Here is a 26,396-nt window from a genome sequence, read left to right as displayed (position 1 = left end):
ATGCTGGGAACGATTGAGGGCAGAAGAAGAAGAGGACAACAGAGATTGAAGTGGCTGGATGGAGTCACTGAAACAGTCAGCGTGAGCTTCAATGGACTCCAGAGGAGAGTAGAAAACAGGAAGCTCCAGGTGTTGAAGCGCCAGAAGAGACGTCTGGAGAAGCGATGGAGGAAGAGTAAGCCGAATCCGACCGAACACTTGTAAGAGCTTTTATTAAGACTTACAAAGTGGCGTTCAAGGCGGCAAGATGCGCGTATCATGCCGCCTTGATTGCATCAGCGGAATCCCGCCCGGCCGCTCTGTTTAGGGTAACCCGCTCCCTTCTTAACCAGGGGGGAGTTGGGGAGCCCTTGCAGAGCAGTGCCAAGGATTTTAACACTTTTTCGCTGATAAAATCGCTCGGATCCGAGCGGACCTCGACTCCAATTGTAAAACAGAGTCGACTGACAACGAGTCAGTCGAGGTGACTGGGGCTAAACGTCTTTGTCCATCTGTCTGGGAGGAGTTTGGTGACACCTGATGAAGTGGACAAGGCCATTGGAGCTGTGAGTTCCGCCACCTGTTTACTGGATCCGTGTCCCTCTTGGCTGGTTTCGGCCAGTCAAGGGGTGACACGGAGCTGGGTCCAGGAGATTGTCAACGCCTCCTTGGGGAGGGAGTCCTTTCCGCCCCTTTATAAGGAGGCACTTGTGCACCCCCTCCTCAAGAAGCCTTCCCTGGACCCAGCCGTGCTTAATAACTACCATCCAGTCTCCAACCTTCCCTTCATGGGGAGGGTTGTTGAGAAGGTGGTGGCACTCCAACTCCAGTGGTCCTTGGAAGAAGCCGATTATCTAGGTCCTCAACAGTCTGGATTCAGGCCCGGCTACAGCACGGAAACTGCTTTGGTTGCATTGATGGATGATCTCTGGCGGGCCCGGGGCAGGGGCTTGTCCTCTGTCCTGGTGCTCCTTGACCTCTCAGCGGCTTTCGATACCATCGACCATGGTATCCTTCTGCGCCGGCTGGAGGGGTTGGGAGTGGGAGGCACTGTTCTTCAGTGGTTCTCCTCCTACCTCTCCGGTCGGTCGCAGTCGGTGTTAGTGGGGGTCAGAGGTCGACCTCTAGGTTTCTCCCTTGTGGGGTGCCTCAGGGGTCGGTCCTCTCCCCCCTGCTATTTAATATCTACATGAAACCGCTGGGTGAGATCATCCAAGGGCATGGGGTGAGGTATCATCAATATGCCGATGATACCCAGTTGTACATCTCCACCCCATGTCAAGTTAACGAAGCAGTGGAAGTGATGTGCCAGTGCCTGGAGGCTGTTGGGGCCTGGATGGGTGTCAACAAACTCAAACTCAACCCAGACAAGACAGAGTGGCTGTGGGTTTTGCCTCCCAAGGACAATTCTATCTGTCCGTCCATTACCCTGGGGGGGAATTATTGACCCCCTCAGAGAGGGTCCGCAACTTGGACGTCCTACTTGATCCACAGCTCACATTAGAGAAACACCTTTCAGCTGTGGCGAGGGGGGCGTTTGCCCAGGTTCGCCTGGTGCGCCAGTTGCGGCCCTATTTGGACCGGGAGTCATTGCTCACAGTCACTCATGCCCTCATCACCTCGAGGCTCGACTACTGTAACGCTCTCTATATGGGGCTACCTTTGAAAAGTGCTCGGAAACTTCAGATCGTGCAGAATGCAGCTGCGAGAGCAATTATGGGCGTCTCTAAGTATGCCCATATCACTCCAACACTCCGCAGTCTGCATTGGCTGCCGATCAGTTTCCGGTCACAATTCAAAGTGTTGGTTATGACCTACAAAGCCCTTCATGGCACCGGACCAGAATATCTTCGGGACCGCCTCCTGCCGCACGAATCCCAGCGACCGGTTAGGTCCCACAGAGTCGGCCTTCTCCGGGTCCCGTCAACCAAACAATGCCGTCTGGCAGGACCCAGGGGAAGAGCCTTCTCTGTGGGGGCCCCGACCCTCTGGAACCAGCTCCCCCTGAGATTAGGATTGCCCCCACCCTCCCTGCCTTTCGTAAACTCCTTAAGACCCACCTCTGCCATCAGGCATGGGGGAACTAAACATCTTCCCCTTGCCCATGTTGTTTTGCCATTGATTGATTGACTGTGTGTCTGTTTTTATATACATTGGGATTGTTTTATGAATTTATTAATTTTGAACTGTAATTAGATTGGTGGGCATTGGATTTGTTATTATGTACTGTTTTTATTATTGTTGTGAGCTGCCCCGAGTTTGCGGAGAGGGGCGGCATATAAATCCAATAAATCTAATCTAATCTAATCTAACCTTGTCCATGGGGTTGCGATGGGTCAGATGTGACTTCACAATTAACAACTACCCAACATGGAAATATAGTATTAGAGGTAACGCTTGGGGCCATCTAAAAAAAATAATATTTATTTATTTATTTATTCTTTGTCCAATATACAATACATATGAAAGAGAATAGACATTAATATGTATAAAGATAGTAAGTAAAAAAAGAAGAGAAATATATGAGAGGGAGAGAATATATATGATATATGAGATAAAGGAAAGACAATTGGACAGGGGACGTTAGGCACACTGGTGCACTTATGTACCCTCCTTACTGGCCTCTTAGGAACTTGGAGAGGTCAACCATGGATGGTCTAAGGGAGAAATGTTGGGGGTTGGGGGTTGACACGATTGAGTCCGGTACTGAGTCCCACGCTTCGATAACTCGATTGTTAAAGTCATGTTTTTTACAGTCAAGTTTAGAGCGGTTAATATTAAGTTTGAATCTGTTGCATGCTCTTGTGTTGTTGCGGTTGAAGCTGAAGTAGTCGTTGACCGGAAGGACGTTGCAGCATATGATCTTGTGGGCAATACTTAAATACTTTAGGCGCCGCAGTTCTAAGCTTTCAAGACCCAGGATAGATAGTCTATTTTCGTAGGATATTCTGTTTCGAGTGGAGGAGTGGAGGGCTCTTCTGGTGAAATATCTTTGGACGTTTTCGAGGGTGTTGATGTCCGAGATGTGGTATGGGTTCCAGACAGATGAGCTGTATTCGAGGATGGGTCTGGCATAAGTTTTGTAGGCTCTGGTGAGTAGCGTGAGATTGCCGGAGCAGAAGCTACGTAGGATCAGGTTAACAACTCTGGAAGCCTTTTTGGCGATATTGTTGCAGTGGGCTTTGGCACTTAGGTCATTTGATATTAGTATTCCAAGGTCTTTTACTGAGTGTGGGTTGGCTGTGAGAATAACATCTTTCAAGTCCCTTGGATCCTTAGGAAATATCAAACAGTCAAAAATACCATTGTGTAAACATGTGAACAAATGATGGGGAGGATGAACACAGCAAACAGTGTAGAAATCTCAACCGAGGCTTTTGCATAAGAGTGACCAGGGAACAAAGAGAAAAAAGGTGTGTCTCTTGGTTCTTAGGTTTTGCATCCTCTAATCCCTCCAGACTGAAAATCGACTTCTTTTCACCATATCGTAGTTTTCTATCAGGAGGGGAATTCATTTGCAAGGGAGAAGAACAGAGGAGAAGGGTTGTTGAGCCGGAAAGTGAATGAGCACCAACTAAGGATCTAAGATGGTGAAGATCTGTGCGAGAGGCAGGGTGATGTTGTCATCCATTCTCCTGACAGCTGTTTTGTTTGCAGAGTTCGGTAAGAACCTTTTATTTAAATCAATCCTCCTCTTTTTCTAAATGGGATGAAGCAATAGGAGACGGTCTTCTATTACGTTTGCAGCAGCGCAAGAAAGGGGGAAAAAAAGAGACATACCCAACCGCCTTCTGCTGCACGAATCCCAGCGACCAGATAGGTCCCACAGAGTGGGTCTTCTCCAGGTCCCGTCAACCAAACAATGTCGCATGGCGGGACCCAGAGGGAGAGCCTTCTCTGTGGCGGCCCCGGCCCACTGGAACCAACTCCCCCCAGAGATTAAAATTGCCCCCACCCTCCTTGCCTTTCGTAAGCTACTTAAAACCCACCTCTGCCGCCAGGCATGGGGGAACTGAGATATTCTTCCCCCCTAGGCCTTTACAATTTTATGCACGGTATGTCTGTATGTCTGATTGTTTTTTTATATAATGGGCTTTTAACTGTTTTTAGTATTGGATTTTGTTATATACTGTTTTACTGCTGTTGTTAGCCGCCCCGAGTCTGCGGAGAGGGGCGGCATACAAATCCAATAAATAAACAAACAAACAAACAAATAAATAAATAAATAAACCAAGAAAGAAAGAAACAAACAAACATATAAAGAAAGAAAGGAAGGAAGGAAGGAAGGAAGAAAGGAAGAAAGAAAGAAAGAAAGAAAGAAAGAAAGAAAGAAAGAAAGAAACCAACCAACCAACCAACCAACCAACCAACCAACCAACCAACCAACCAACCAACCAACCAACCAACCAACCAACCAACCAGGTTCTCCTCTGTGAAAAGGTTTCAGAGTCACAGGGAAGGCGATAAGCCACACCAGAAGACCATGCAACAATAAGATCAGAAGAGACCTTAGAGGCAAAGTTGAAATCAGTAGCCGTTTGCAACCCGTACGCAGTGAAGGGCTACCAAAATTTTTACTTACCACACTGTGGCCGTGGCTTATGCAGGACGCCCTGAATTTTCTTTCAACATCTTTCAGTGCAAATTGGGGGCTCTGGGGTAGAGCTTCATTTTTGCTACCCCACTGTGTTCCCCTCTGTCTGGGCAGCGGGCCACCCCTGCCTGTACGCCTGGGATCGGGGTTCCCATAGTGGAACTACAATTTATTTAATTGGATTTATATGCCACCCCTTTCCGAAGACTCGGGGTGGCTTACAACACCTACAAAAAGAAGAACAATGCAATATAATCGTCTAAATCCAATTCATTAAAAAACTAAATGTACTAGTCTATAAAACCCAGTATTATTTAAAAAAACAATCAAACCCACTCAAACAACAATCATACGTAGCATGTATTGGCCAAGGTTCTAGAGTCTAATCGCCCCAAGCTTGGCGGCATAGATCAGATTTTTGTGGAAGGGAAGGAGGATGGGTGAATCTCCAGGGGGGAGCTGATTCCAAAGGGCTGGGACCCCCACAGAGAAGGCTCTTCCCTTAGACCCTGCCAAGCGACATTGTCTAGTTGGCGGGACCTGGAGAAGGCCGACTCTGTGGGACCAGAGGTTGCTGGGATTCATGCGGCAGGAGGCGGTCCCGCAGGTAATCTGGCCCGGTGCCATGCCCCAATGCATGTGCCCACATGAGATTTGGCTTCTGTGCATGTGCAGCAAGTGAAATCTCATGTGAGCATGATCTTGCGCATGAGATTTTTCCAATTTTCATTTTTTTTGTTTCTGCGCATGTGCGGAAGCAGAGAAATCACCAAAAATTGGCGAAATGTCATGTGTGTGAGCATCCTCATGAGATTTCGCTTTTCTGCACATGCGCAGAAGCCAAATTTCATGCCAATGGGCACACCTGTGCCTGCCCGATGCACACATGCCCAAAACAATCCTGGAGAGCGCACCAGTAGTGGCCGGTAAGTGCAAATGCTAGTTTGGTTGAAATACTAACGGTTCAGCCCAGTACGGTCGTACAAGTGGCGGAGATGGCGCATGGTTCACAGAACCATTAGTGGCGGTAGCACCAGGCTCCACCCACCTGCCTGGACTTTTTTCTTTTTTTAATCCCCTGTGCATTCCCTTTTTTAATCCCCTGTGAAAAGCATTCTGTGCAAGGACAGAGGGGGGGAGCACACGTGCGAGCATGCACTTCTAAATGTGTAAGGGGAGGGAAGTCGATTTCACTGCTGCTTAGAGGTCTTCTGGTCCAACGCCCACCCCTAAATGTCAAGGGTAAAACACCAGGGGAGGGAACCACTTAACAACCACCATCGGTATGCCCTCCAGGGTTGTTGTAGGCGCATGGGACGCCACTGGACGCGCACACGCCTGTCGGTGCAGGATTTCATTTCGACGAATGAACAACAAGTGAAATCTCATATGAAGATGCTGTCGCGGGTGTGAGTCTCTCGAGTCTTCAAAGACTGGCGGCATACAAATCTAATAAACTATAAACTACAGTGATACCTCGTCTTACAAACCCCTCGTTATACAAACTTTTTGAGATACAAACCCGGGGTTTAAGATTTTCTTTTGCCTCTTGTTCCAAACTATTTTCACCTTACAAACCCAAGCTGCTGCCACTGGGATGCCCCGCTTCCGGACTTCTGTTGCCAGCGAAGCGCCCATTTTTGCACTGCTGGGATTCCCCTAAGGCTCCTCTCCATGGGAAACCCCACCTCCGGATTTCCATGTTTTTGCAATGCTGCAGGGGAATCCCAGCAGTGCAAAAATGGGCACTTTGCTGGCAACGGAAGTCCGGAGGTGGGGTTTCCCAGCGAGGGGAGCCTCAGCGAAATTGTAGCACCACAAAAACACAGAAGTCCGGAGGTGGGGTTTTGAGGACTTCTGTGTTTTTGCGATGCTGCAATTTTGCTGAGGCTCCCGTCGCTGGAAACCCCACCTCCGGACATCCATTGCCATCGAAACACCCGTTTTTGCGCTGCTGGGATTCCCCTGCTGGGATTCCCCCGCAGCATCACAAAACATGGAAGTCCGGAGATGGGGTTTCCCATGGAGGGGAGCCTCAGGGGAATCCCAGCAGTGCAAAAACGGGTGCTTCGTCTGGCAAAAGGGGTGAGTTTTGGGCTTGCACACATTAATCACTTTTCCATTGATTCCTATGGGAAACATTGTTTCGTCTTACAAACTTTTCACCTTACAAACTTCGTCCTGGAACCAATTAAGTTCATAAGATGAGGTATCACTGTAGAACTATAATTTATAGCAATTTCTTTCTTTTTGCACTTGTGCAGAAGCAAAAAATGCTGAAAATCGGTGAAATCTTGCACGCAAGGGGGTCATTGTGTAAAATTTCCCTTGTTTCGCATGCACAGAGGTGAAATCTCATGCATGCATGCATTGGGGGCATGGATCTGGGTGAGCATCTCCATTTGTGCCGCCACTGGTCGTTCACTGCAAACCACTACTGCAAAAGACCCTATATATCAGTGAGGGCAAATGTTTTTGGGTTCATGTGCACAAAATAGTGTGTGTGATGCACTAGCATGCTCACATGTGCCCACTCACATCCACCCATGCATGCACATACACTTTGCGCTGCCTGTGCGCATGGGCACAACCACCCCCTTTCCACTCACTGAAGCCTGGGATGATGAAAAAAAATGACCAAACAAGAAGTTCAGAAAACACAGGAGGAAAAGGCTGTGGGAATTATTTGTGGTCTCTGAGCTTGATTGTTCCTTGCAAACGTTTCATCACCAAATTAGGTAATATATTCAGTACTAGAGGGGAAAGGAGTTTGCTCTCATTGTCCTGCCAATATGCATGGGAGTGTTCTTGGTTGTTCCTTGATTGGATTAGATTACCTCTTGATTAAAAAATAAGCAACAGGCTAATCAAGAAAGAAGGAACAGTTAACAGAAGCCAATCCCCACTCCTTTCCAGCACCGATAATGTTGTGTAATGAAACACCTGCAAGAAAAAACCTACGCCCAACTATGGAAATATCAAAGGACCCCATCAGAAAACAATACTATAGATAGTCTTTGGAGTCTTCGGAGAGGGGCTGCATACAAATCTAATAAAATATTATTATTATTATTATTATTATTATTATTATTATTATTATTATTATTATTATTATTATTATCATCATCATCATCATCATCATCATCATCAATCATCAATCATCATTATCATCATTATCATTAAATCTACTATCATTTGACATGGAACAATTGGTAAAGATGGATTGAGGATAGAAACAAGGTAGTGTGATGTGTTAGTGCATACAACAAGAGATAAACATACAAACATGAAATAGATAATGCTTAAGGGAATACAAAAACTGATGGATAAGTAGAGAAAGCCATTCACATGTTCACTCTTCACCTCTCTGATATGCTTATTTATCGATACCTCTGCACCTTGTATTTACCTACTATCCACCCATCTTATTTACTATACTTATCTTATTTTCTTGAATAAATTACATTGTATATACACTGCTCAAAAAAATAAAGGGATCACTCAAAGAACACAACCTAGATCGGAATGAATGAAATATTCCCACTGAATACAGTGATACCTCGTCTTACAAACGCCTCGTCATACAAACTTTTCGAGATACAAAACTGGGATTTAAGATTTTTTTGCCTCTTCTTACAAACTATTTTCACCTTAGAAACCCACCGCCGCCACTGGGATACCCCGCCTTCGGACTTCCGTTGCCAGAGAAGCGCCCGTTTTTATGCTGCTGGGATTCCCCTGAGGCTTCCTCCATGGGAAACCCCACCTCCGGACTTCCATGTTTTTGTGATGCTGCAGGGGAATCCCAGCAGGGGAATCCCAGCAGTGCAAAAACTGGTGCTTCACTGGCAACAGAAGTCTGGAGGTGGGGTTTCCCAGTGAGGGGAACCTCAGTGAAATTGCAGCATCGCAAAAACACAGAGGTCCAGAGGTGGGGTTTCAAGGATTTCAGTGTTTTTGCAATCCTGTAATTTCACTGATGCTCCCTTCGCTGGGAAACCCCACCTCTGGACTTCCGTTGCCAGTGAAGCGCTCGTTTTTGCGATGCTGGGATTCCCCTGCTGGGATTCCCCTGCAGCATTGCAAAAACACAGAAGTCCGGAGATGGGGTTTCCCATGGAGGGGAGCCTCAGGGGAATCCCAGCAGTGCAAAAACGGGCGCTTCGGCTGGCAAAAGGGGTGAATTTTAGGCTTGCACGCATTAATCGCTTTTCCATTGATTCCTATGGGAAACATTGTTTCATCTTACTTTTCACCTTAAGAACCTCGTCCCGGAACCAATTAAGTTTGTAAGACAAGGTATCACTGTACTTTGTTCTGTACAAAGTTGAATGTGCTGACAACTTGTGAAATTGATTGTCAATCAGTGTTGCTTCCTAAGTGGACAGTTTGATTTCACCAAGATTTGATTAACTTGGAGTTACCGTATATTGGGTTAGTAGTTGAGCAGTATAGATATGCAAATAAGAAATATAATGTAATGGGCTATGATCTGTAAAAGACTATTGTGATGCATATTTTTTAAAATCTGTAATAATTAATAAATAAAGCTTTTAAAAAAATAATAAGTAGCAGTCTAATCAAGGAATTTGAAACAATTAACCGAGACCTATCCCTACTCCTTTCCAGCACCGATGATGTTGTGTAAGAAAACTGCCAAGCTCAGAGAGCACTGAGGACTCCATAACTCAAAGTGCTTTCTGGAGAATATTAGGAGTTGAAAGTCCACACATCTTAAAGTTGTTGTCAAGGTTGAGAACATTGGGTTAGGACAGGAGTAGGCAAAGTTGGCTCTTCTATGACTTGTGGACTTCAACTCCCAGAATTCCTGAGCCAATCATGCTAGCTCAGGAATTCTGGGAATTGAAGTCCACATCTACTACTCATTCAGTAAAATAATATTTTCTCACGTTGCTTCTGATCTTTCCCCCAACTAACCTCAGATTGTGCCCCCTTGTTCTTGTGTTCACTTTCCTATTAAAAACACTTCCCTCCTGAACCTTATTTAACGCTTGAACTTATTTAAATGTTTTGATCATGTCCCCACTTTCCCTTCTGTCCTCCAGACTATGCAGGTTGAGTCCATGAAGTCTTTCCTGATAAGTTTGATGCTTAGTTCTAGTTTTGTCTTAGGAATGAAAGCTAATTGGAGAGGTTTGGGCCAATCAGCAGGAGACCACGAAGTCTAATCTCCCCTTAGCCACGAGAGCCAATTGGTTGACTTTGAGCCAATCACCAGGGGACTGTGGGTTCTAGTCCCACCTTAGGAATGAAAGCTAACTGGATGGCTTTGGGCCAATCACCAGGAGACCATGAAGTCTAATCTCCCATTAGTTTAATGCTTAAGACTTTTGACCATTTTTGTAGCCCGTCTGTGGGCCCATTCAATTTTATCAACTGGACACAGTATTCCATCATGGCTATATGTCCTCCTGGACAAATGCCTGTCCAGACTCTTGTTGAAAACCTCCAGTTAAAAGACTTCTGGATGGAGGGAGCATTTTTCTCAATGGAAGGGATTCTTCATCGGACTCAAGAGTTGTGTGAGGACACAGAGGGAACTGGTGTTGGTAACTTTGATTGCCAGATTATACTTTTGTTTTGATTGAAAGCATAAGAGGAGGCAATATTTCATCATTTCTCCATCCAGATGGAACATATTGCTGTCATAGCCCAAATTGTAATAACGTTGAGATCTTTTGATCTCCCAGTTCTTTGATCTAGAAGATGGAAAGATGTTCCAGATAAAACATTCAGGGACAGCCTAGTTACTTCCTACCATCTTTCCACCTTCGAAATCTACATCCATAGATAAGTTTAGTTTAGTTTAGTTTAATCAGATTTGTATGCCGCCCCTCTCCGCAGACTCGGGGCGGCTCACAGCAACAGCAATAGAAGACAAATCCAATATTAAATTAATTTTAAGAACACCACAAGTTAAAAACCAATCATACACACTAGCATACCATACACAAATTTTATAAGCCTAGGGGGAAGGAACATGTCAATTCCCCCATGCCTGACGACAAAGGTGGGTTTTAAGGAGCTTACGAAAGGCTAGGAGGGTGGGGGCAACTCTGATATCTGGGGGGAGTTGATTCCAAAGGGTCGGGGCCGCCACAGAGAAGGCTCTTCCCCTGGGTCCCGCCAAACGACATTGTTTAGTTGACGGGACCCGGAGAAGGCCAACTCTGTGGGACCTAACTGGTCGCTGGGATTCGTGCGGCAGAAGGCGGTCCCGGAGATATTCTGGTCCGGTGCCATGAAGGGCTTTATAGGTCATAACCAACACTTTCAATTGTGACCGGAAACTGATCGGCAACCAATGCAGACTGCGGAGTGTTGGTGTGACATGGGCAAATTTAGGAAAGCCCATGATAGCTCTCGCAGCTGCATTCTGCACGATCTGAAGTTTCCGAACACTTTTCAAAGGTAGCCCCATGTAGAGAGCGTTACAGTAGTCGAGCCTCGAGGTGATGAGGGCATGAGTGACTGTGAGCAGTGACTCCCGGTCCAAATAGGGCCGCAACTGGTGCACCAGACGAACCTGGGCAAACGCCCCCCTCGCCACAGCTGAAAGATGTTTCTCTAATGTGAGCTGTGGATCGAGGAGGACGCCCAAGTTGCGGACCCTCTCTGAGGGGGTTAGTGACTCCCCCCCCCCAGGGTGATGGATGGACAGATGGAATTGTCCTTGGGAGGCAAAACCCACAGCCACTCCGTCTTATCCGGGTTGAGTTTGAGTCTGTTGACACCCATCCAGACCCCAACAGCCTCCAAGCACCGGCACATCACTTCCACTGCTTCGCCGACTGGACAAAGGGTGGAGATGTAAAGTTGGGTATCATCTGCATACTGATGATACCTCACCCCATGCCCTTGGATGATCTCACCCAGCGGTTTCATGTAGATATTAAATAGTAGGGGGGAGAGGACCGACCCCTGAGGCACCCCACAAGGGAGTAACCTAGAGGTCGACCTCTGACCTCTGATAAATACTTTATTGTCATTGTATGTATACACACAGTACAGTGGTACCTCTACCTAAGAACGCCTCTACTTACAAACGTTTCTAGATAAGAACCTGGTGGTCAAGATTTTTTTGCCTCTTCTCAAGAACCATTTCCCACTTACAAACTGTAACCGGAAAAGGCAGGGAGAAGCCTCCGTGGGGCCTCTCTAGGAATCTCCTGGGAGGAAGCAGAACCTCTGCCCTCCCTGTGATTTTCCCAATCGCACATATTATTTGCTTTTACATCGATTCCTATGGGGAAAATTGCTGCTTCTTACAAATTTTTCTACTTAAGAACTTGGTCACGGAACTAATTAGGTTCGTAAGCAGAGGTATCACTGTACAGTGGTACCTCGACATACGAGTTTAATTCGTTCTAGACCCTAGCTTGTAAGTCGATCAACTCGCATCTCGAGCGAATGCCTTTAGACTTTGTTTTTCGCACCGAGATAACTGGAAGCAAGGAGATTCTTGTGCCACCTAGTGGAAGCTCGGCTCGCATCCCAAATTTGAGCTCGGGTGTCGAACAGAAATTTCACTCGCGTCGCGGCTCGTAACTTGGAATACTCGCATGTGGAGCAGCTCGTATCTAGAGGTACTACTGTATACCCATACAACAAAATTCACATGACGCCTAAAGACCAGTCCCAACACACATAACAATCCCCCCACCCCAAAAATATCTTACCCACAAATTCTCCACCCTGAACCACCAAAACATCTGCACAACAGACCATGTAATACTTTCCAACAGCTCACTGATGCTGACCCTTTAGTTCATCGTTAAGTGCAAGTATAGCTCTGGGATAAAAACTATTAGGGAGATATGTGGTCTGAGTTTTAATGGCTCTTAATCTTCTGCCAGATGGCAACAGTTGAAAAAGATTGTAAGCAGGATGAGAAAAGTCTCTGAGAATGTTGTTCACTTTCCTAGCACAGTGAGATGCAAAGATATCATCCAAGGCTGTTAGCTGGACAGTTTTAATGATTCTGTGTAGAGCTTTTTTTATCCGCTACAGAACTGCTTCCATACCATGCGAGAATGCCATGCTCTCAATAATGGTGCGATAGTGGGACAGCAGTAGATGCTGAGATAGATTTATCTTCCTGAGCATTCTCAAGAAGTACAGCCTCTTTCGTGCCTTCTCCACAAGCATGTTAACATTCATAGTCCATGAAGATTATTCATAGAACATTCAAGGGTTGAAGATCTGGAGAACCTTAAGGCAATTTTCTATCCTTCAAGGTGCTTTGAACGCTGGGACTTGTAATCAAGAAAAACAGAGGGATTTTTCATCTCAAAGTCTTCTTGTCACTCATAAAACATAAATAACATAGAATAACAGAATTGGAAGTGACCTTGGAGGTCTGGTATCCCAACCTCCTGCTCAAGCAGAAGACCCTATATCATCACGGTTGATCAGTGGAAAAGATTGTCTCCAGAAGCTGTGAATGCCCCAACACTGGATGTTTTTAAGCAGATGTTGGATAACCATCTGTCTGAAGTAGTGTTGGGTTTTCCTGCCTAACCAAGGGGTTGGACTACAAGACCCCCAAGGTCCCTTCCAACTCTGTTTTTGTTGTTGTGGTTTTTGTTGTTGTTGTTGTTGTTGTTGTTATTATTATTATTATTATTATTATTATTATTATTATTATTACTGCTATTGTGTCTCCCCACTCCTTTTTTTCTTTAGAATAGAATAGAATTCTTTATTGGTCAAGTGTGATTGCACACACAAGGAATTTGTCTTGGTGCATGCAAATCTAATTAATAATAATAATAATAATAATAATAATAATAATAATAATAATGGTAATAATAGTAGCAATAGCAATAGCAATAGCAATAGCAATAGCAATAGCAATAGCAATAGCAATAACAATAACAATAACAATAACAATAACAATAACAATAACAATAACAATAATAATAATAATAATAATAATAATAATAATAATGATAATCGAGCTGCAATGACTCTGGCATAAGCCAGTGAAAGTGGTCCCAGTGGTACTTGGCACGCTGGGCGCAGTACCAAAGGATCTCAGCGGACATTTGAAAACCATCGGAATTGACAAAATCTCCATCTGTCAATTGCAAAAGGCCGCTTTATTGGGATCAGCAAACATCATTCGCCGCTACATCACGCAGTCCTAGGTGCTTGGGAAGCGCCCGACTGGTGATGAAATACGAAATCCAGCATAGTGATCTCGTTTGCTGTGTTGTACTGATAATAATAATAATAATAATAATAATAATAATAATAATAATAATATTCTCTGACATTGAGAATTTCTGCCATTTTTTGATTTGTAAGCTTTGTTTGTTTTGTTCCTGTAGGTCATTTGTCGATGGCTGCCCAGGTTCCTCAACAGCCACCGTGGTCCTTGTCCACCATTGAATGAATGAATGAATGGATGGATGGATGGATGGATGGATGGATGGATGGATGAATGAATGAATGAATGAATGAATGAATAAATAAATGAATGAATGAATGAATACATACATAAATAAATAAATAAATAATCAAAATAAATAAATAATAAATTTTTAAAATCAGTAACTTTGAACAGTCACTAAAGAAAATGTTGTAAATTGAAAATCACTGTAAAATGCTTCTGTTTCTACCTTCTAAACTCCCAATAATCCCAGGATTTAAATGTTCTCTTAAGAACTCCCAAGTTAAATCATTCTGAATGTTTGTTTCCTGGACCTATTGTGCATTATATAAATGTACCTCCAAAGAACCATTGCACTTTTTTTTAAAGTGAGGTCAGCAAAACAGTTCGATTAACACAACAGTTAATCGCGGAACAATGGACTAAGAAAAAGGGAAGATCAGGTTGCATGAAATAACACCGCCGGGAAGTCCCAAAACATGTTTTGTTTGTATCATGTGCAAAGAAGTCTGATCCCAACTCAAAAGCAGGTGAACTTGGGTTACTCCCGCTCGATGTTAACTTTGTAAGACACATTTCAAATATTGCAATCCACAATATAAAGCAAAGAGACGTTGATGTTGCAGGAATGACAAAACTCTGACCACGGAGTCAAAATAAGTTTGCTTTATTTGCACAAAGAGCTTCAGAGCAATATAGCAGCAGTAACATAGAAACATAGAAACATACAAGACTGAGGGCAGAAAAAGACCTCCTGGTCCATCTAGTCTGCCCTTATACTATTTTCTGTATTTTATCTTAGGATGGATCTATGTTTATCCCAGGCATGTTTAAATTCAGTTACTGTGGTTTAATATTATATTATATTAATAAAATGTTAAATATTAATTGGATAATTACAAAAGAAACAGCAATCTTAATTAAATATAGGGAACTAGGAGAATCTAAAGAAATTAAAACTGTAGCATTGGAAAGTGCTCAAGCGGTGATAGTATTAGGATGGAAAGACTCTACAAAATGGACACTACAGAATTGGTATTGGTACATGGTGGATTACATACACTTTGAAATTATGGAAATAAGATTAAATAATTTTGATGAGAATAAACTAGAGAAGCTGATGGTGCGATGGAACAAGGTAAAAGATTATATGTTAAGTAGAATCTGTGATGTAAATACGAAAAATAAACTACAATCACTCTTTTAGTAAAAAAAAAAGCGTTCAAGATAGAGCCAAGGATTAATAGATAGACAAATAATTCAAAAGTCTTTGAATCCTTCTATAGGGGTGGTGGGGGTGATGGGGGGTGTGTGTTGTTTGGTGATGGGCACATGCACTGTGCACTGTTATACGTTTGTTTTTTGTAAACTTATAAAATCAATAAAATTTATTTAAAAAAAAAAATTCAGTTACTGTGGATTTATCTACCACGTCTGCTGGAAGTTTGTTCCAAGGATCTACTACTCTTTCAGTGAAATAATATTTTCTCATGTTGCTTTTGATCTTTCCCCCAACTAACTTCAGATAGTTTCCCCTTGTTCTTGTGTTCACTTTCCTATTAAAAACACTTCCCTCCTGAACCTTATTTAACCCTTTGACATATTTAAATGTTTCGATTATGTCCCCCCTTTCCCTTCTGTCCTCCAGACTATACAGATTGAGTTCATTAAGTCTTTCCTGATACGTTTTATGCTTAAGACCTTCCACCATTCTTGTAGCCCGTCTTTGGACCTGTTCAATTCTGTCAATATCTTTTTGTAGGTGAGGTCTCCAGAACTGAACACAGTACTCCAAATGTGGTCTCACCAGCACTCTATATAGCGGGATCACAATCTCCCTCTTCCTGCTTGTTATACCTCTAGCTATTCAGCCAAGCATCCTACTTGCTTTTCCTACCGCCCGACCACACTGCTCACCCATTTTGAGGCTGTCAGAAATCACTACCCCTAAATCCTTCTCTTCTGAAGTTTTTGCTAACACAGAACTGCCAATACAATACTCAGATTGAGGATTCCTTTTCCCCAAGTGCATTATTTTACATTTGGAAACATTAAACTGCAGTTTCCATTGCTTTGACCATTTATCTAGTAAAGCTAAATCATTTACCATATTACAGACGCCTCCAGGAATATCAACCCTATTGCATACTTTAGAGTTATCCGCAAATAGGCAAACCTTCCCTACCAAACCTTCCCCTATGTCACTCACAAAATCTGAGCCTCCCCCTTCTTATGGAAAAGCAAGTAGATATACTCCTGAAAAGTAGCAAAACATGAAAATACCATATTTTTCAGAGTATAAGACACACCTTTTCCTCCCTAAAATAAGCTGATAATTTGGGTGTGTCTTATACTCTGAATGTAGCTTTTTTTTTCAGCCCTAACTAGCTGCTAACCATCTTCCCAGCTCTTACCTTGCAGGCTCTTTCATTGTTTCTCTCCGCGAAGAATGTTTTCCAAGCTCTAAGTCTTTGCCGGGTTTTTTTCATTGCTATAACCTGCTCACAATAACAATAACTTATTGGACCCAAATCAGCATGGCTTTACTGAAGGCAAATCATGTCAGACTAATCTCATTGATTTCTCTGACTATGTCACAAAGGTGTTGGATCAAGGTGGTGCCGTGGATATTGCCTATCTGGACTTCAGCAAAGCCTTTGATACGGTTCCACATAAAGAGCTGATAGATAAATTAGTGAAGATTGGACTTAATCCCTGGATAGTTCAGTGGATTTGCAGCTGGCTGAAGCATAGACATCAGAGAGTTATTGTTAATGGCGAGTATTCTGAGCAGAGACAGGTTACAAGCGGTGTGCCACAAGGGTCTGTTCTGGGTCCTATTCTTTTTAATATGTTTGTGAGTGACATAGGGGAAGGTTTGGTAGGGAAGGTTTGCCTATTTGCCGATGACTCTAAAGTGTGCAATAGGGTTGATATTCCTGGAGGGGTCTGTAATATGGTAAATGATTTGGTTTACTAGATAAATGGTCAAAGCAATGGAAACTGCAGTTTAATGTTTCCAAATGTAAAATAATGCACTTGGGGAAAAGGAATCCTCAATCTGAGTATTGCATTGGCAGTTCTGTGTTAGCAAAAACTTCAGAAGAGAAGGATTTAGGGGTAGTGATTTCTGACAGTCTCAAAATGGGTGAGCCGTGTGGTCGGGCAGTAGGGAAAGCAAGTAGGATGCTTGGCTGCATAGCTAGAGATATAACAAGCAGGAAGAGGGAGATTGTGATCCCCTTATATAGAGCGCTGGTGAGACCACATTTGGAGTACTGTGTTCAGTTCTGGAGACCTCACCTACAAAAAGATATTGACAAAATTGAACGGGTCCAAAGACGGGCTACAAGAATGGTGGAAGGTCTTAAGCATAAAACGTATTAGGAAAGACTTCATGAATTCAATCTGTATAGTCTGGAGGACAGAAGGAAAAGGGGAGACATGATCGAAACATTTAAATATATTAAAGGGTTAAATAAGGTCCAGGAAGGAAGTGTTTTTAATAGGAAAGTGAACACAAGAACAAGGGGACACAATCTGAAGTTAGTTGGGGGAAAGATCAAAAGCAACATGAGAAAATATTATTTTACTGAAAGAGTAGTAGATCTTTGGAATAAACTTCCAGCAGATGTGGTAGATAAATCCACAGTAACTGAATTTAAACATGCCTGGGATAAACATATATCCATCCTAAGATAAAATACAGAAAATAGTATAAGGGCAGACTAGATGGACCATGAGGTCCTTTTTCTGCTGTCAGACTTCTATGTTTCTATGTTTCTAAATGTTTTAATTGTTGGGGTTTTATATATACTTTTTTTTAATATTAGATTTGTATTACTATTATATTGTTTTTGTTATTGTTGTGAGCCGCCCCGAGTCTTTGGAGAGGGGCGGCATACAAATCTAATAAATTATTATTATTATTATTATTATTATTATTATTATTATTATTATTATTATTATTATTAAATGTACCTATCTAACCTTCCTGCAGTTCATTTGTGGTTACATCTGCACTTGAAAAGCGGTCAATTCTGAAGTTTGAAATTGTGCCATTTCCTTTGTTTTTATACACCTCTCAAAGTCTACACAGCTACCTGACTTTATGACCTTCCTTATGTCTTGCTTCAATTTATGTCCTGCCTCATTGAGATTCCAAGAAGAGTGCATAGAAGAGCAACAAAATTATTTATTTATTTATTTATTTTATTTATTTATTAGATTTATATGCCGCAAATCAATATTGTATGCCGTAATCAAAATTGTATGCCCTAATCAATAAAATGGATTACAGGTCCGGAGGTTAAAACATATGAGGAATGATTGCACGAATTGGATAGGATTGTGTAACCAAGACAAGGATTAAGGGAGACATAATAGCAGTCTTTCAACATTTGGGAGGCGTTCAAAGGAGTTCAATTTAGTCCTCAAAGCTCCTGAGGGCAGGATAATGTCAGGCCGAAGCTGCCTAAGCAGGGGGTTGGACTAGAAGACCTCCAAGGTCCTTTCCAACTCTGTTGTTATTTATTTGTAATTTATTTGAACCCATCGTTTTGAGTTGGAGACTTTGGCCTGCCACATAAGTGCACCAGTGTGCCTTCCATCCCCTGTCCAATTGTCTCTCCTTATCTCATTTATCTTTTCTTCCTTTCAAATATGTTCACCTATACTTTTATATCTTTTCTTCTATCCTTTTCTTTATTTATAATATTACATATCTATTCTCTTCAATGTGTGTTATGTATTGGACAAAATAAATAAATAAATAAAATAAATAAATAAATAATAGTGTGGGAATTTGGGAGAAGGAAAAATACTAGCCACAACAAATTCCTTCCAGAGATTCAAGGTCATCTTTTGTTCAGCCCCAGCCAGAAGTACAGGGGAGGATCGTGGATGTTCACGTCATGAACTTGTGGGTGTGGAGAAAAGGGATGAACCTTAACCTGGGTGGGGAAGTGTAGGAAAAGTTAGTATCAGTTTGACTACAGTTCGTATCCAACATGGCTCTGTTAATATTTAAATATATTAAAGGGTTAAATAAGGTCCAGGAGGGAAGTGTTTTTAATAGGAAAGTGAACACAAGAACAAGGGGACACAATCTGAAGTTAGTTGGGGAAAAGATCAAAAGCAACGTGAGAAAATATTATTTCACTGAAAGAGTAGTAGATGCTTGGAACAAACTTCCAGCAGACGTGGTAGATAAATCCGCAGGAACTGAATTTAAACATGCCTGGGATAAACATATATCCATCCTAAGATAAAATACAGAAAATAGTATAAGGGCAGACTAGATGGACCATGAGGTCTTTTTCTGCCGTCAGTCTTCTATGTTTCTATGTTTCTAATAAATTGGAACTTGGAAGAAGGCCACGTTTTTACTCTGATTTATTTCTCGGATGTTATTTGGGAGGCTGGCAGATAAGAAGTAATGGATGAAAGATGATCAGAGAGATCCAATCTAGAACTAAGGAGAAATTTCCTGATAGTGGAAAGAGCTTGCCTCCAGAGGTGGCTTGCTCTTTTACAATATTATTATTATTATTATTATTATTATTATTATTATTATTATTATTATTATTATTATTATTAATTAGATTTGTATGCCGCCCCTCTCCGTAGACTCGGGGCAGCTCACAGCAATGATAAAAACAATATATAATGACAAATCTAATAGTTAGACTTTAAAATAGCAATAATACATTTAAAAAGTCTAAAAAACAAGAAACCCCAATACATAAAAACCATACACACAGTCATATCATGCACAAAGTTACATAGGCAAGGGGGTGGATGTCTCAGTTCCCCCAAGCCTGATGACAGAGGTGGGTTTTAAGGAGTTTACGAAAGACAAGGAGGGTGGGGGCAGTTCTAATCTCTGGAGAGAGTTGATTCCAGAGGGTCGGAGCCACCACAGAGAAGGCTCTTCCTCTGGGTCCCGCCAAACGACATTGTTTAGTTGATGGGACCCGGAGGAGGCCAACTCTGTGGGACCTAATCGGTCGCTGGGATTCGTGCGGCAGAAGGCGGTCTTGTAGATACCCTGGTCCAGTGCCATGAAGGGCTTTATAGGTGATGACCAACACTTTGAATTGTGACCGGAAACTGATCGGCAACCAATGCAGACTGCTGAGTGTTGGAGTAACATGGGCATATTTAGGAAAGCCCATGATTGCTCTTGCAGCTGCATTCTGCACGATCTGAAGTTTCCAAACACTCTTCAAAGGTAGCCAATAATTGTAGATTACAATCGCGTGGGTTCTATTTTAACCAGTGTCTTGGGAATGGTGTAATGGTTGATGCATACACTGATAAAGATGAAAGCATAGTGTAGACAACAAGATTCAACCCCTGTTTCCACGGATTACATCCACCCACTCACTGAATCACAGGTTTATTAGAAACTAGCTGATACCCGTGCTTTGCTATGGAATTATGTGGTGGGGGTTGATAAATTGACACATAAAGCTTGAAAATGAATGAGTAGTTAAAAAGGGGGACTGTATTATTTTGTTAGGAACTATGGTTAAATTTACCCCAGAACTATTTATTAAATATTTATTACTACATTTATTTATTGCAACATTTATGTATGTATGTATGTATGTATGTATGTATGTATGTATGTATGTATGTATGCATGCATTTATTTATTTAATGGCTCACAACATATAAAAAACATTGAGATAAAAAATAAGTTAAAATTAAAAGTTACATTTAACATTTAACATGCACATATCCCATTCAGCAAGGTTACTATATATTCTATATAGTATTCTCTATACAGTGAACCCTCGATCATCGCGAGGGTTCCGTTCCAGGACCCCAAGCGATGATCGATTTTTCGCGAAGTAGCGGTGCGGAAGTAAAAACACCATCTGCGCGTGCGCAGATGGTGTTTTTACTTCCACTGCCGCCCGCCCTTCGCCCGCCCACCCCGTTGCTCGCGCCTGGGGTGCGCGCGCGCTTGGGGAAACCCTAGCTCCGCTTCCCAGCTGGGAAGCGGAGCTAGGCTGCCCCAAGCTCGCGCGCGCCGCCCGCCCGCCCACGCTGTTGCCGGCTCCGCTTCCCAGCTGGGAAGCGGAGCTAGGCTGCCCCAAGCTCGCGCGCGCCGCCCGCCCGCCCACGCTGTTGCCGGCTCCGCTTCCCAGCTGGGAAGCGGAGCTAGGCTGCCCCAAGCTCGCGCGCGCCGCCCGCCCGCCCACGCTGTTGCCGGCTCCGTTTCCCAGCTGGGAAGCGGAGCTAGGCTGCCCCAAGCTCGCGCGCGCCGCCCGCCCACGCTGTTGCCGGCTCCGCTTACCAGCTGGGAAGCGGAGCTAGGCTGCCCCAAGCTCGCGCGCGCCGCCCGCCCGCCCACGCTGTTGCCGGCTCCGCTTCCCAGCTGGGAAGCGGAGCTAGGCTGCCCGAAGCTCGTGCGCGCCGCCCGCCCACCCACGCTGTTGCCGGCTCCGCTTCCCAGCTGGGAAGCGGAGCTAGGCTGCCCCAGGCTCGCGCGCGCCGCCCGCCCGCCCACGCTGTTGCCGGCTCCGCTTCCCAGCTGGGAAGCGGAGCTAGGCTGCCCCAAGCTCGCGCGCGCCGCCCGCCCACGCTGTTGCCGGCTCCGCTTCCCAGCTGGGAAGCGGAGCTAGGCTGCCCCAAGCTCGTGCGCGCCGCCCGCCCGCCCACGCTGTTGCCGGCTCCGCTTACCAGCTGGGAAGCGGAGCTAGGCTGCCCCAAGCTCGCGCGCGCCGCCCGCCCGCCCACGCTGTTGCCGGCTCCGCTTCCCAGCTGGGAAGCGGAGCTAGGCTGCCCCAAGCTCGCGCGCGCCGCCCGCCCCGCCCACGCTGTTGCCGGCTCCGCTTCCCAGCTGGGAAGCGGAGCTAGGCTGCCCCAAGCTCGTGCGCGCCGCCCGCCCGCCCACGCTGTTGCCGGCTCCGCTTCCCAGCTGGGAAGCGGAGCTAGGCTGCCCCAAGCTCGTGCGCGCCGCCCGCCCCGCCCACGCTGTTGCCGGCTCCGCTTCCCAGCTGGGAAGCGGAGCTAGGGTGCCCCAAGCTCGCGCGCGCCGCCTGCCCGCCGCTGGGGTCTTACCGGGGCAAGAGGGGGAAGACCCAGGGAAGCCTCTGCCCGGCGGGGAAACTCCACCATCTACGCATGCGTGGAAGGGCACGCATGCGCAGATGGTGGAGTTTACTTCCGGGTTGAAAACTAGCGAAATAGCCCTTTCGCGATCCTTGAGGACGCGAAACTCGAGGGTTCACTATATATATAGTATTCTACACACACACACACACACACAAATATATATGTCACATGCTTTTTTGCTGAATTTGAAAATTAAGGGAGATTAGGATAGATCTATTTTGGCCTCATCAGCTAGCCATACCCACTGGGACTTGAACCTGCAACCTTTGCCTTGTAAGGCAGAGAATTATCCTCATAAACATATGACCTTGTTCTAGGGTGAACACAGCGAGACCTGAGCTGCCTTCCCTCTATAAATACTGGTGGGTGGGTATGGTTTGATGGCTCAGCAGCTGCAAGCTGTGTTAAAACTTCCTGGTGAGTCAGTGGGGTAACACCTGGGGTCGTTGATGTGATTGATTTATGCTGATTAGTTGATGTTTGTGGATTGGGGGTGATATCCGGAGTAGTTGGAGCTTGCAGGCTACTTAGCTGTTTTGTAATGTGTGTCTGGGGTGTAACAATTTTTGTTTGGCTGCGAGTTTGTGGTCTGGTCATGTGTTTATGGTGTTAGTCAATTTGCTTTGTGTGCAAGTCAGAGAGGGCTGCAACAGTTGTGAGCACTGCTGTAGTTTGGCTTCTACATATATATTGTTGTACATACTCCCGATCAGTTGGAGGGTGATGAAGATATTGAGGACTCGGATTCAGATAGTGTTTATGAATTAGTGTGTGTGTGGGGCGGGGTTACAGGTAGTAGAACAGGTGGGAGGCCAGCCACAGGATGGGGCTATGAGTTCAGGATCTAACGAGGGAGAATCAGACGCTCGCTGGGTTAATCCTAAATTCAGAAGGGCCCAAAAATGTCGAGAACAGAGGTCTGGAAGCAGATATTAAGGAGAGAAATGGGTTAAATACTGTAGTGATGTATTTGGCACGTCAGGGGGTCAGTGGAGAAGAAGGGTGGAGTTTCAACGTTGCCGAAGCCACGCTAAAGTAAGCAAAAGTATTCTGTGTTGTTAACAGTCAGTTCTGCTGTTTTTCAAAGTCATGCTGTTAGGAAAATAAATCTTGTTAAGTGGAGCTGGAGAAGGAATGTGGGGAATGCAGCTAAGAGAGATAACGGACCGAGTGCTGTATGGAATGTGTTTGAATTACAGGAGAGCAGAGAAATAAACGGAGTTTCTTTATTCATGAAATGATGCATTTAATAAGAGTTATTTGTAATTGCTAAATTTCTACCAGAAACCAGAACATATATGTTTTAAAATCACCTTTAATACACTATCCTTTCCCTTCTTCATTCCTTCCCTTGCTTTCCCTTCATTTCTTTCATTTCCCTCCCCTCCCTTTTGTCCTTCCCTTCCCTTCTTTCCCCTCCCTTTCCCTTCCCTCTTTGCTCCTCTTCTCCCCCCTCCCCACCCCCTGTTTAATAGCTTTAGATATTTACACATGCTTCTTTTTTTTTTTCACGACAGCCCAATCTCTGCAATGCTTTTCATGCCGAGAGCCCACAAGACCGGAGAAATGCATGACCATCATCAACTGCATGCCAAACCAAACCATGTGTATGACGACGATGCATTCCCTGGAAGAAGGTGAGGTGGAAGGACCAGGTTGATCTAAGATGCCAATGAGTTTTCCTTTCTGCAGGTCAAGGTCAAATGGAGAAGACCCCCTCCCCGGTCTAAGAACACGGGATGAAAAATATTTTGACTCTAGATCATCCTCCCATAACCTCCCAGTCTGGGTCTCACAAAGAGTGTAGATATTTTGCACTTCAGCAATGACATATACTGTAGATAACAGGTGGCTACTTAAAAAAGGGAGAATCTGTTGAATTGTTTATGGAGATTCTCAGTCATCCAGATCATTGTCTATCTGTCTGTCTATCCTCTCTTTCTCATCTATCTATGTATCTATGTATCTATGTATCTATCTGTCTGTCTGTCTGTCTGTCTGTCTGTCTGTCTGTCTGTCTAATCTATCTATCTATCTATCTATCTATCTATCTATCTATCTATCTATCTATCTATCTATCTAATCTATCTATCTATCTATCTATCATCTATCTATCTATCTATCTATCTATCTATCTATCTATCTATCTATCTATCTATCTATATCTATCTATCAATCAATCTCTCTCTCTCTCTCTCTCTCTCTCTATCTACCTACCTACCTACCTATCATCTATGTCCTCCTTATCTTTAATTTTCATTTTCAATCTATTCATCTCTCCACAGCCCATTATCTTCTTAAGTACTTCTCTCTCGATTGGTATTCTATTCAATTTCCAGTTTTGAGCATATGCTATTCTAGCGGCTGTTACTATGTATACATTTCTCCTTTGTTAAATATGTCTGGCAATATGCCCAATAAAAATTTCAATTCTCTGCTTCTTTTTCTGCTTGTTTGGCAGTCTACCCTTTTGTGGGCGAATTCACCGTCACGCGGTCTTGCTCGCTGACCTGCAATCTTTCCGAGATAGATGAAATTGGTTCCACGCGTCTGCTGACATGTTGCCACAGCAATCTCTGCAACCACAATGGAGCCTGCTGGCTAGAGTTAAGCTACACCATGTTGGGAGGAATGCTGGTTTCTTTCTTCTTCATCCTCACTTGAGACTGAACATCTCCAGGATTTGGCAGAGAACCCTACTGTACTTTCTTAGAACTATGGATTTGACGTTGTGCTGTCCTCTATCCCTATTCCTGGATTCCTGTTTGTCTCAAATAAAGAACATGGGAACTGAAACTTTGGTCTGGAACTTATTGCGATAATTGATGGAAGAGAATATTTTTATTTATTTTGTCCAATACACAATAATACACAATGAAGCTTATAGAGATATAGTAGAGAAGATATAGGAGATATAGGAGAGACTATAGGACAGGGGACGGAAGGCACCCTAGTGCGCTTATGCACGCCCCTTACTGACCTCTTAGGAATCTGGAGAGGTCAACCGTGGACAGTCTAAGGGTAAAGTGTTGGGGGTTAGGGGATGATACTATGGAGTCCGGTAATGAGTGCCACGCTTCAACAACTCGATTACTAAAGTCGTATTTTTTACATTCAAGCTTGGAGCGGTTAATATTAAGCTTGAATCTGTTGTGTGCTCTTGTGTTGTTGTGGTTGAAGCTGAAGTAGTCTTTGATAGGCAGGACATTGCAGCATATGATCTTGTGGGCAATACTTAGATCATGTTTAAGGCATCATAGTTCTAAGCTTTCAAGACCCAGGATTGTAATTCTAGTTTCGTAGGGTCTTCTGTTTCGAGTGGAGGAGTGAAGGGCTCTTCTGGTGAAGTATTTTTGGACATTTTCAAGGGTGTTAATATCTGAGATGTGATATGGGTTCCAGACAGATGAGCTGCATTTGAGGATGGGTCTGGTGAAAGTTTTGTAAGCTCTGGTAAGTAGTGTGAGATTTCCAGAGCAGAAGCTACGTAGGATTAGGTTAACAACTCTAGAAGCCTTTTTGGCAATATTGTTGCAGTGGGCTTTGGCACTTAGGTCTTTAGTTATTAGTATTCCAATGTCCTTGAGCGAGTGGGGATTATCTGTAATAATTTATTTATTCAGTTTGTATTTGAAGTTCTGATTCTTTTTGCCGATGTGTAGGACAGAGCATTTGCTGGTTGAGATTTGGAGTTACTCAGGGCTGAACTGGAGGGAGGGTCCTTGGGATGCTACCTTTTTGGCACTCAAATCTCACCAGGCTCAAGGTTGTTTCAGCCTTGTATCCAGGGGTGGGCTACTTCCCGGACCGGAGGGGGTGGTGGACGGGGACGCAGTGGGGTAGCAAAAATGGAGCTCCACCCCAGAGCACCCAATTTGCACTGAAAGATGTTGAAAGAAAATGCAGGGGATCCTGCATAAGCCATGCCCACAGTGTGGTAGTAAAAATGTTGGTAGCCCTTCACTGCTTCCATCCTTCCGAAGTGGGTAAAATGGGGATCCATATTGTTGGAAGCAAATAGGCTGGACAGTTGGATTTTATCATAAAAGAGGGATTTTTGAGTTGGGCTTCTCTCCAAAGACCATGCACAGAACAGGTTTCAGGCTGCATTAACGGAGGGATAGAATCATTCCTGCCCCAGGGAAGCCAAAAAACCCCAACCCCTCATGAGTCCCTGTGTGAGATTTTGCTACTTGCACAGGTGCAGGAAGCATAATTGCGCTCAATCCCGCACTCGTGTTCCGGAGGTGAGGAGCTGTGTGCAATTAGCCGTTCTGGAAG

The 26,396-nt window shown here is 44.2% G+C and overlaps 1 protein-coding gene across 1 annotated transcript; it reads left to right on the top strand.

Annotated features, from left to right (window-relative positions):
* On the top strand, window positions 1–24,779 carry LOC139165519 (ly6/PLAUR domain-containing protein 2-like). Its single transcript, XM_070748697.1, has 4 exons — window positions 1–175; window positions 3,559–3,642; window positions 23,633–23,752; window positions 24,577–24,779. The coding sequence occupies exons 1-4, from the start codon at window positions 1–3 to the stop codon at window positions 24,777–24,779; spliced, it is 582 nt and encodes a 193-aa protein (XP_070604798.1).
* The last annotated feature ends 1,617 nt before the right edge of the window (window positions 24,780–26,396 follow it).

This window comes from Erythrolamprus reginae, chromosome 3 (genome assembly GCF_031021105.1).
Source record: "Erythrolamprus reginae isolate rEryReg1 chromosome 3, rEryReg1.hap1, whole genome shotgun sequence".
Lineage (NCBI taxonomy): Eukaryota > Metazoa > Chordata > Lepidosauria > Squamata > Dipsadidae > Erythrolamprus > Erythrolamprus reginae.
Note: the sequence above shows the minus strand (reverse complement) of the source record. Positions and strands in the feature narration are given on the sequence as shown.